The sequence below is a fragment of the Engraulis encrasicolus genome, chromosome 11 (assembly GCF_034702125.1).
Source record: "Engraulis encrasicolus isolate BLACKSEA-1 chromosome 11, IST_EnEncr_1.0, whole genome shotgun sequence".
Classification (NCBI taxonomy): domain Eukaryota; kingdom Metazoa; phylum Chordata; class Actinopteri; order Clupeiformes; family Engraulidae; genus Engraulis; species Engraulis encrasicolus.
In genome coordinates this window covers 17,206,980-17,218,597 of record NC_085867.1, presented here as the reverse complement: position 1 = coordinate 17,218,597, position 11,618 = coordinate 17,206,980, and the positions used below count along the sequence as shown (strand labels likewise).

Sequence of the window (11,618 nt, the reverse complement as noted above, 5' to 3'; positions counted from 1 at the left end):
GCACATCATATCGTCTTCATTATCTCTATAGTGTCATATATCAGTGATCCATATCATCAGTGTCAATATCCAGTGATATTCATGTTGGGGCATTTGTGTACATGCTACTACTATGTGCACATGCTACTATGTGTAGCCTACATGCTACTACTATGTGCACACATGCCTTTGTGTGTGTGTGTGTGTGTGTGTGTGTGTGTGTGTGTGTGTGTGTGTGTGTGTGTGTGTGTGTGTGTGTGTGTGTGTGTGTGTGTGTGTGTGTGTGCGTGGGTGTGTGCGTGTGTGTGTAATATAGAAACATTTAGACATTCTTCATCATGTGAAATTGATGGGGTGTGTGTGTGTGTGTGTGTGTGTGTGTGTGTACATACATGAGTGTGTGCCTTGAAGTACATATTGCCTATAGCAGCAGCGCCATGAGGAAATGCGGTTGCTCTCACATACGGTTTCATACTCAGAAGACAGAAAGGTGTGTGTGTGTGTGTGTGTGTGTGTGTGTGTGTGTGTGTGTGTGTGTGTGTGTGTGTGTGTGTGTGTGTGTGTGTGTGTGTGTGTGTGTGTGTGTGTGTGTGTGTGCGTGTGTGTGTTCGTGTCACACTTAAATATGGTACCTCTTTTCTGTGCTGGAGAGGAGAAAGGGGATGGGGGGACAGAAATCAAAGATTAAAATCCCTATAGCAACCATTCAAATGGCATCAGTGGATTGTGTGGGTACTGTTTTGTGTGTGTGTGTGTGTGTGTGTGTGTGTGTGTGTGTGTGTGTGTGTGTGTGTGTGTGTGTGTGTGTGTGTGTGCGTGCGTGTGTGTGTGCGTGTGTGCGTGCGTGCGTGCGTGTGTTGTGTGTGTGTACACACTTGTGCTCGGTGCCTTCTTCTGCATTCATCAGCTCGTAGTATCTCGTCGATGCATCGACAGTTTGTATTACATTGCAGTACAACCGATACACGTCTTGTCTCGGGCTTATTCTCTGGGCTGGACGAGTTGTGCCCGCCCTCTCTCTCTCTCTCTCTCTCTCTCTCTCTCTCTCTCTCTCTCTCTCTCTCTCTCTCTCTCTCTCTAGGCAGGATGGAGTGGGTGTGAGCATGGATCATAAATATTCATGCCTCTTGATTGACACTTCTCCCTTTTTCGCCTCCGCATGATGCCGGACAGGAGTGAGAGCTAGTTGATGTGGAGTTTGTCAGCAATAGCATTGGTAAGAGCAATGGACCCATAGTCGCATGTGGAACATAATCACCAATGCCCCACATAACCACCTGTAATAAACCTCTTTGTGCAGAGCCTATGGTATAACCTTAGTGCCATCCAAAATTGTACTTGTAATGGATGTGTCTTTATTTGTTTCTTAAGGCTCTCTGTAATGTCATACCCATGTTGTTATACAGCCTCTTTGCAACACCAAAGTGTCATCAATCACCACCATATTTTCTCGGTGTTATCACTTTTTTTACATCTCTGTTATCACATTTCTTTTACAAGCTCTGGTATCCTCTGTTGGCTACTTTATAAGAATGCCATCCATTTGACAATAACAGTAAAACAACCACTTGCCATTAAAAAAAGAGAGAGCCAAAAAGCATGGTGGTTCCCTTTCAACAATGTGATAGCAGCATGGCCACTTGCTTGATAACTGCAGCTCTAACACCAACATCTCAGATCTGGTTACCATGACAACCTATCTGTCTGAGCCAGTGCTTCTTTAACTTCTTCAGACTGAGGACCACTTTGTGTGTCCCCCTCCCCCCTCCCTTTTTTTTCAGGGACCACCTGTCAACTGAATTGACAGTTCACTAATGCTATTTGACACTGCTAATTTCGATACAACGCATTACAAGCTTGTCTTATTGTGGTGACTGACTTCAGCTTATTGTGACTTCAGCTAGGCTATGTTTAGCGTTATAATAATGTTACAAATATAGCCTACTGCTAGCTTGTCTTGGAAAAGTAGAAATCCCGTCATGGACCACCTGAGCTCTGTCTCGGACCACAGTGGTCCCTGGACCACACTTTGAGAATCACTGGTCTAAGCCATGTGGGCTGATGGTCTGAGGGCAGGGGTAACAAGCAGAACTGGATTACTGTGACTAAATATCACAGATCAGCTTCCACATTATCCACTGTAGCATTTCCGTAATGGGTAACAGACTTTTTCACCGACCCCATGGAAACACACCATGGACCACACTTTGAGAACAACTACCTGACTGACACGAGAGGCCCCTTGAGTGAAGGAATTACAATGGTATGGGTTGAAAGTACAGGCTGAGAGAAATTACCCCCTGGCCCCTTCGGAGCTGTCATTGTTCGTCCCCCAATGGTGGGATAAGCTACCAGCTGCCACAAGAGAAGGGTCATCTGTCCCGCAACCTTCAAGATGCTTGTGAAGACTCATCTCTGAGAGAGATTCCTTGCATTACAAAACTCTGTGCACTAACATGTCATACCTGCACATTATGTGCGTACACCTATACTGACTCATTTTGTTTAGGTGTTGCACTGTTTATACAGCTGAACTCTGTACTCCCCCCACAATATGTATATTGCCAAATATTCTCTTCGTAAGTTGTTTTGGATAAAACTGTCTGCTACATGTAATGTTATGTAAATACAATGGACTGCTAAATATAATCATGTAATGCAGTGCAATGTAATGGACCCTATAGGGGCCCCTCGGCCTGAGACCGGTAGGCCCCCCCTCATTACTCAACCCCATTCCTCCACCCGTGACTAACCATGTGTAAAATGACCAGTCTCAAGTGAAGGTTTCTAGAGCTTTCCCATTTTTCATCCGTGGAGCGCACGCTAATGAAGAGATCGCTTTTCACCCCACTGGTAACTCCAGACACTGCAAAGGCATTTCCATTTAGAAGAGGTCACCTAATGGCACCATGTTGTCTTATTAGCTTGCTTTCCTTGACTTATCAATACTTAATTGACCATCACAACAAAGACAGATAAAGACAACCCTAATATTCAGCCATTTGTGTGTCCAATTTATTTAAACATATGGAAGTGAAAATCCGAAATTCCAAGTTAAAACTCGGTAAGACACGGCGCTATACTGTAAATGTGCTGTTACCAGAATAGCAATGACTAAGTTGTAGTGCATTACTAAAGGCCCTGTAGTGGTGTATATGGTAGTTAACTTTTCAATGGCTATTACAGCGTGCCACTGGAGGTACGGTGTGCATTAAGGGGCTACTATACGTGTAGACTAATATCAGCATTAAGCCAAATAATTCTCATTCACATGCTCAGACTTCCACATGAAACACTATAGTCCAGTAAACCAAAAACAGGCTAGCACCTACAAAAACCACATCATTTATATATAGGCCTAAGTATACACGGCACACAATTAACCCTTTCACGCAGAGCCTCTAGCTTGTTGCCACCAAAATCTTATTGAAAAAGTCCTAATCATAACAATGTCACAATGAAGTAGTTGAGCTTTGTCAGCAAAAAGTGAGTCGGATTGCTGGTGATCCCATCTGCACCAAAGGTCTACAAAGTGACACACTTACTTGCTGGCCAGGTGAACTTTGGGAGTGACGCCATATTCTCCGAAAAGGGTGACAAAGACATTAGCATCAGTCCCTCCTCCTTTCACGTCACCTGTGACGGTCACCACCTCGTACACTGAGCAGAGAGAGAAAGAGGTCCAGTTAGAGAGTAGGAGATGGCTGCCTGATCAGTGGCATGGTTTTGTGGCATGTGTGTGTACTCTACCTATCCCTGTGTTAATGTACCTGTAAAAAAACACTAACCCTACTTAGCATCTTCACTTGATGCTCTGTATGTATCATATGCACTTTGTTTCTACTATTGATGTCTACAAGCTATGATTATGTCCTCGATTGTAAGATGCTTTGGTTAAAAAAGCGTCTACCAAATGCAATGTATATGTAAAATGTGAATAAAAATGTAGTAGGCCCAGAAAGCTGTACAATCAAGCCACATGCTAAGAAGACCTAGCCTAGGAGTGGAAGTCAACTCCTATTAACAATCTTATGCAGCCTAGGAAGATAGGTAATCCCCTTTTATCGAGATATGTGAAAACTTTGTAAAGCTCTGCCCCATTCATTCACCTACAGTAACAACAGGTAAAGGATTTATTTACTTGTTGCAACTTGCAAAACTTGTAACAACTTGCAACATGCTGAGTGAATTCATTACCATCCTCACAAAAAAGTAATATGAGTTACTGTAAATTAAAAGCCTGTAACATTAAAAGCCTGTCAAAAAAAAACAACATACAAAAGGAAGGACAGTCACACACACACACACACACACACACACACACACACACACACACACACACACACACACACACACACACACACACACACACACACACACACACACACACACACACACACAAACACAGTCAAAGCAGCAAGGTAAGCTACAATGCTGCTTCTGTATTCCAAGATGGGGCTTTTCAGTTGACAGTTGCCCACGGCAATCGCCGTAATGGTGACTAAACCCTTCACAGACATGAACTTCAGTTAAGGGGGTTGGGTTGCCTCTGCCTTATACTATTAAAGTGGCTGATATGTAGTATACTGCGATTCAAAGAGGACTTACATCGACTCAAGAATAGTCGGTTTATTCAAACTGCCGCCACTCTGCTCCACATTAAGTAGAATTACATTAAGTGGCTCGAAGCTGGAGACAAATTAGCTAAATCCATGCATATCCTCTTTCCTCTTTGGCTCTGGCAAGCCGCATCTACACACCTATTGTTGTCTACGGAACTTGGCCAGTGTTCCGCTGGCTTATCTTAGTCAGAACACATGCACAACGCTAAGTAAAGTTTGCCGGAATGGATCTAGCCTCACAGTTTTAATCGAGAGAAAGGGGTACATTGCTCTTCTCATAATGGCTTTCTGAGAATTATTTCAAACGTTATGTTTATTTACCAGTGTCCCTTCTAAATATGGTGACAAAAAATGATTAGTTCTTTGCTGATTAGCACCCGGAGTGGTGTGATTAAACTCAACTCCTCTAAAACTCATTAAGTGATTTTGTCAGCTGCAGGCATGTGTGTGTGTGTCTGTGTGTGTCTGTGTCTGTGTCTGTGTTTGTTTTTATGTAGCTACTTGACACCTGAATTTCCCCCTGGGGATCAATAAAGTTTCTCTACTCTACTCTACTCTACTCTACTCTAAATAGCATAAATGGGTTCCACATTGGGAGCCACCGTCTTCAACTCTACTACAGCTTTAAAGGGTCATACAATAACAGAGATGTGAAGAATCATGAGAGCATATACAGTACCTGCTACATGCTGTACCTGTTACTCTCAGCCAATCATAGTTCACCAGAGGCCAGTGAGTAGCCAATGGCAATCAACATCCATACACAGCTACTTTCTGCTGTCATTAGATAAAATGATGCAACTGACAGTGATTCCCTACTGGAACAGGTAAATTAAAGAGTCATCAAATTTACTACCACAAAGCAAAATGAACCTAATATACACTCTTGATTTTTTTTCCCACAATCACTAAGGGTTGTTAACATGTGATAAGCATCCACCATCTTGCTCTCAATCTCTCTCTCTCGCTCTCCTTGAGTACGTTTTAATATGCGTCCTTGCCTCCTCCACTTGCCTCCTCCACTTGCTTCTCGTCATGATGACATCACTGACAACAGCATTATATTTCAATATCTTGCAAAAGCTCAATTGTTAAGTCTTTTTCTCATTTGCAATTGGGATGGTGAATGAAAAACAGTCCCTCAAAAGTTGTTGTGGCGAGGCTGACAGCTGGGAAACTGTATCGTTTTCTCCACGGAGGAGGGGACAGGAGGCGGATCGAGGAGACAAGCACAAGTGGAGGAGGCAAGGTCACATATTGGGATGCACCCCTTACCTTTCTTCTTGTAGTATTCGTCCTCATAGTCATCTGAGGACTCCGTTTGGTAGTTGAGTAGCTGGTTCTGGTAGGTTTCGGCATATTCCGGCACCTTTGGCTTTTTGGACTTTTTCTTCTTTTTGTCCTTATCCTCGTCGCTGTCTGATCCCTTTTTCCCTTTCTTCTTTTTCTTCTTCTTCTTGTCGCTGTCCTCCTCCTCTTCCTCCTGCTCCGAGGTGGGCTCGTCCTCCGAGGCCTTCTTCTTCTTCTTCTTCTTCTCGTCCTTGGAGCCCATGTTCTCCTCTCCTTCTTTGTCGTCGGTCTTGGAGCTCTTCTTCTTCTTTTTCTTCTTCTCCTTCTCCTCCTTCACTCCGTCCCCCTCGTCCTCCTCGGCTGGTTTGTCTTTCCTCTTCTCTTTTCGCCTGGGTTCATTATTGTTCTCCTCATCTTCAATCACTACGTCTTCCCCTTCATCCTCCTCCTCTCCTTCTTTTTTCTTTTTCTTGGCTTTCTTCTTCTTCTCCTCACCCTCTCCTTTTTTCTTCTTCTTCTTCTTCTCCTTCTTCTCCTTGTCCTCTGCTGGCTCCGACTGGCTCCTGTCTGTCTCTCCGTCTGAGGTGTAGGTGAGTGTCTTGCTCTTTCCTTTCCCCTTCGTCTCCTTGTCTTTCACTTCGTCACCTGGCTCTTCGGTTTCTTCCTCCAAACCGGCCCGTTTTTTCTCTTTTGTGGGCATCTTTTATTCATCCGTCGGTGTGTGTGTGTGCGGTTTAAGTGTTTCCTCGCCGTCTGCGGGGTGTAGGGTGACTGCGTCTGGCCTGCGACGGCGCTGGGAGGGCCCCGGCTCCTCGGGCGGACGACGGGCGGGCGAGCTGGAGGCAGGCGGAGGCAGGGCCCAGACATAGCCGACGGCGCCTCCTCTCTCCTCCTGGGCCTCGGGAGCGGGCAGCGGACGGAGGGAGGGAGCAGTGGGAGGGAGGAGTGGGGGAGGAGGGGGAGAGGAGGAGGAGGGATGGTGGATAAGGGCAGAGGGGCGGGGGGTATGGGTGGATCGGGGCTCATGAAAAATTACTGGGCGCCGTGTCATGTGACCCAGGGAGAAAGCCAGGGAGAGGAGTTGCCCTCTGCACATTCCATTATTCATCGTGACGGGATCGCTTTACGCACACACACTCACACGCCGATGCACGCACACACACACACACTCACACTCACACACACTCTCTCTCTCTCTTTCTTGCTCGCTCTCGATCTCTCTCTCTCTCTATTTCTCTCTCTCTGTCACTCACACGCACACAAACGTATGTGCACACACACAGAAACGTGCACACACCTTGGCAGCTGAACATTTGAGCATGCACACATGGCTTGGCATTTGAGTATTCGCCGACCTCTTTTGACAATGGATCATAGCATGGCTACACATGACTGGGCATGAGTCATATTAGCCATCAACAGTATTTGAATGATTCTAGACATCTTGGCACGTGTTGTTCACACATTATGTATCCAGCTGGAATGGGCCGCGGTGGCCTTTCAATGTGAAGAGGAGCACCTTTGGCATCTTGCATAGAGTTCCATCAAGTTCCCTTTTTAATATTGTCACTTGACAGAGTGGGTTGTTCATTCTTGATTACACACACACACACACACACACACACACACACACACACACACACACACACACACACACACACACACACACACACAGGGAAGCTGACAGAGGGACAAAGGGGTCTGTTGTCCGGGCCCAGGGAGAGAGGGGGCCCAGACTTGGTATTGGTTTGGGGGGCCTTTCAGATGACTTTGTCCCGAGACTGACCAAAGCTGTCAGCAGTCTTGCGCACAGACACGCACGCACGTACGTACGCACGCACGCACGCACGCACGCACGCACGCACACACACACACACACACACAAACACACACACAGAGTAAAAGGAGGAAAATGAACCCAATTTGACACCTGCAAGCTCTTGTAATGTACAGTAGCGCTTCACGTAACCCGTCTCTCCCCACTGACTACTATGGGAAAGACCTGAAATCATTAGCCCATATTCTCATTTGCCTGCCCGTTGACCCGGGCTCGACCCACAATAAGGGGATCAAATACTCCCATGGTGTTGCCGATGCCGATGCCGATGCCGATGCCTCTGCCTGCTCTGGCCTCACAGTACCCTCCTGATGTGCCTTGGTGGTGTGGTAGCAGTGGCATCAATCGTATAACCACCACACGCACGCAAATTCCTGCACGTTCACACACACACACACACACACATGTGCGCGCGCACACACCCCATTTTTATATGTCTGTTTTTGTCTCATGTCTGGCAACCACAGCACACACCACAGCACAACAAGTAGAGTAGAGTAGAGTTATTTATACCGAAGGAAATGAAGGTGTCTGTCATTTTACATAAATACACAAATACAAAAACATAGAAAAATACAAAAAATACACGAAGACCTAATACACATTATTGTACAATGTATTATATATATAGCACACACTTGAGTACAATCATCAGCCTTACAGCAGTACACACACACACACACACACACACACACACACACACACACACACACACACACAAACACACACACACACACACTTCACGCATTACTTTACGTAGGCTAGTTGACTTAACTTAAGGCTGACAGATATCTCACCTATCGAAATAGGCTATAAATAGTTTCAGTGACATCCAATATGGATACTACAATGTTGATTTCTGCCTTTAATTTCATATCAAAGTAATACAGTGTCAAACTAAAGAGCATTCCAAGAGAGTTGATGTGGTGGCCGCCAATGATTATTTTTTGATTCACCGGTGAGGACGAGCTGACAGATTGTGTGGAGTATGCTGCGAAAGACCCGCTCAGCTCACTTCAGCCGTCAGCAGCTGGTTTTAGAGTCACGCTGTGTTGTGCACAATCGAAAGGCAATAAGGCGGCTGAGCCGTTCTGTGAACCGGATAGAAAACAGGCAGCGGAAATTACCCTTAAAAGTCCTGAGTGATTGTCCTGCCATGGTACGAGAGACATTGCAGAACATATATTTAATAAGTTCACTATCTGAAATTTGGATTAATCATGTATGCATACATCTACGTTCTCGCTGGAGAACGGACTTCCTGTGATTGTGCGGGTCTCGCAGGAGAGCAGCTGTCCACACGGTGAACAGATCATCAAAAGTGCTTCATGGGGTTCGCAAGTGCAGTTGTTGTATGGGGCAAGATTGCTGGCCGTGGTGCTGAAGTACTACCACAGCAGAGAAAGGTATTATATGGTGAACTGGAGAGGAAGCTAAGGCAAGGACGCCTGATGAATCGACCAAATAGCGACAAAAGGGAGGTGAACGGGGAGGTGGTGGGTGCGAGCGAGAAAGCAAATTTCTGCGTGGAGGTGAGCAGAGAATAAATGCTGTGTAGTCAATTCCAAATTGCAGTGTGCCGAAATTACATGCATGATGGCTGAGCGTAGAATGAGCTTCAGGTGGGTGAATAGGCATGCCTATCTTTTCGTCCTGAATTCTGATGAATGACGGTTGAGCGGAGAATAGAATGGTAATTAAGGCAGGTCAAATTTCATTACGCCCGAATTTTCGTTTTGAACCAAAACGTGCATTTATTGCAATGTGAAGTCATCCTCACCTCATCTGCACTTAGTGTAACACAGACTTTGTAGACTCCACTGCGCCACCTGCAAACCTCCTCGATCTCTGCCAGACAGGCCAGTGGATGGCAAGTGGGCAGGCAATGGTGGCAAGATGCTTGAGTCCCCATACCCAGGGAGACAGGTGCTCATGCCCATTGTAGGGCAGGTCTGCATTTAAGTAAGGGTTAACGTTCGGCGAGAAGGTCGCTACCATGGAATAGCAGCACGACAGAGAGAATCTTAAGACCCCGACGCGGAGCGGAGGGGTCTTGTTCTCTCTGAAGTGCTGCTATTCCACAAAGCGACCGACTCGCCGAAAGTTAACCCGCTTATTATATGGATATACTTAAATGATTCACACATTTATTTAGGCCTATTTAATGTTAACTCTATTATAGTTTTTCATGTCAAAAGATTGTTGCTGCGCAAAACAAAACCGTGCCGTTGTGGAACACCGCTAGCCAACAGCTAGGTAGCCAGGACAACAGGTGTTGTCTATCACAGCAGCTGATTAGAGTCTTGTTGAAAAGTCGCTTTAGCAGTGAAAAGTCTTGTTGCCATTGACAGCGGTCTGTTATAGACCAACCCGTCCGTTATCGAAAAATAACAGACGTGCGAATGTTGGGGAGCCCTGTTGAAATGAATGGAGCATTCGACCGATGACGTCACACCATATAATAATATAGTATAACACACTCTTTGGCCCTTGACCATCTCCTACTAACCTCCTTGACCTCTGCCAGGCAGTACAGTGGATAGCCTGCGGACGGGCAGCGTCAGGAAGCCAATGCAAAAGTCCCATGCCAAGCCAAGGCAGGTGTACGGAGCCATTGGAGCCCTTGGAGGGCACATCTTCATTTAATGTTGTATAACACTGTATAAAATTCACCTGGTTACCTCCTTGACCTCTGCCGGGCAGGCCCCTATCAGTGCCAGTTTCTTAGAATACTCCTTAGCTCTCACTGGCAGCACCTCTGCATGCTCATCTTCCTTTAATATAGTGTAACACATCCTTCTCCCTGTGCTAGAGGCTGTGCTCCACTACACTGAACCACTTGACCTCTACCAGGATGGCCAGTGGCAGAAATGCAATGCAAGGTCATGCCCAGCCAAGTGCCAATCATCGGGAGTCAGCGGAGATACTGTGCAGGGCACATCTTCATTTAATGTAGTGTAACGCACCCCACTCCTATCGCCTACTAACCACCTTAACCTCAACCAAGATGGACAGTGGACGGGCGGTGTCAGCAATGCAATGCTAATAGTGCGATGCCCAGCTAGGTGCTCATGCCCATTGCAAGGTGCATCCTCATTTGATACAGTTTATTGTAAAACATCCACTGGCCCTGATCCATCACCTAGTGATCTCCCTGACCTCTGCTAGATAGAAAGGACCACAAGTTCCACTAAGTGGGTGTAGAGCACAAAAAGTGTGGTAAAGGTAAATGTAATTCGTTTCTACATAGCCCCATAATATACAGTATAATATAAGAATGTACACCGTTCGACCAGTGTAATGCTGTAATAGTCATTGAGAAGTTAACTAACTACCATAGTACTTCACTACTATGACTTAACACAGGGCCGTTAGTAATGCACTGCGACTTGGTCATTGCCATTCTGGGAATAGCAAATTTATAACAAAGTGTCTTAACTGGTTTCTTTGCTCCGAGAAATATTTGAATCTATGTGAATAACGTCACCAACCAACTTCCTGTACCTGACTTATCAAAACTCTGAATTCCTTGGCTCTGGATATAGGCCGTGATGCGGGTGAAGAATCATACTCAGGCAAGTGCCACCCACTCAGAACCAGGTGATAGATAAGTTCCCCTGGTCAAAAAAGAGCCAGGCTCAAGGAACTGTCCTAACTGGCTCCCACTGGCAACAACCCTCCATATCCTTATGTTCATATGTTTATTACCATGTCAACACAGTAGATAGGAATTTGTTTTGACACATCCCTAACATCAAATACACACAACAACAGGCACATAAATGCATGTATACACAGACAGCTATGGGCACAGAGACATAGGTAGTAAAAAATAGACAATGATGTGCCAGTTACAAATTGCTTATTAAATTTCATAATAAAGTTCATGT

At 45.6% G+C, this 11,618-nt stretch overlaps 1 protein-coding gene across 1 annotated transcript in view; it reads right to left on the bottom strand.

The window, feature by feature from the left end:
* Positions 1–8,070, bottom strand: part of LOC134458693 (lipoxygenase homology domain-containing protein 1-like) — an 84,573-nt gene extending 76,503 nt beyond the window's left edge. The window contains exons 1-5 of the mRNA XM_063211122.1: positions 7,924–8,070; positions 6,674–6,789; positions 6,115–6,280; positions 5,877–5,943; positions 3,525–3,639 (exon numbers count right to left, since the gene is read on the bottom strand). Coding sequence (XP_063067192.1) covers positions 3,525–3,639; positions 5,877–5,943; positions 6,115–6,280; positions 6,674–6,789; positions 7,924–8,070 — 611 coding nt within the window. The remainder of the gene's footprint in view (positions 1–3,524; positions 3,640–5,876; positions 5,944–6,114; positions 6,281–6,673; positions 6,790–7,923) is intronic.
* Between the last annotated feature and the right edge of the window lie 3,548 nt (positions 8,071–11,618).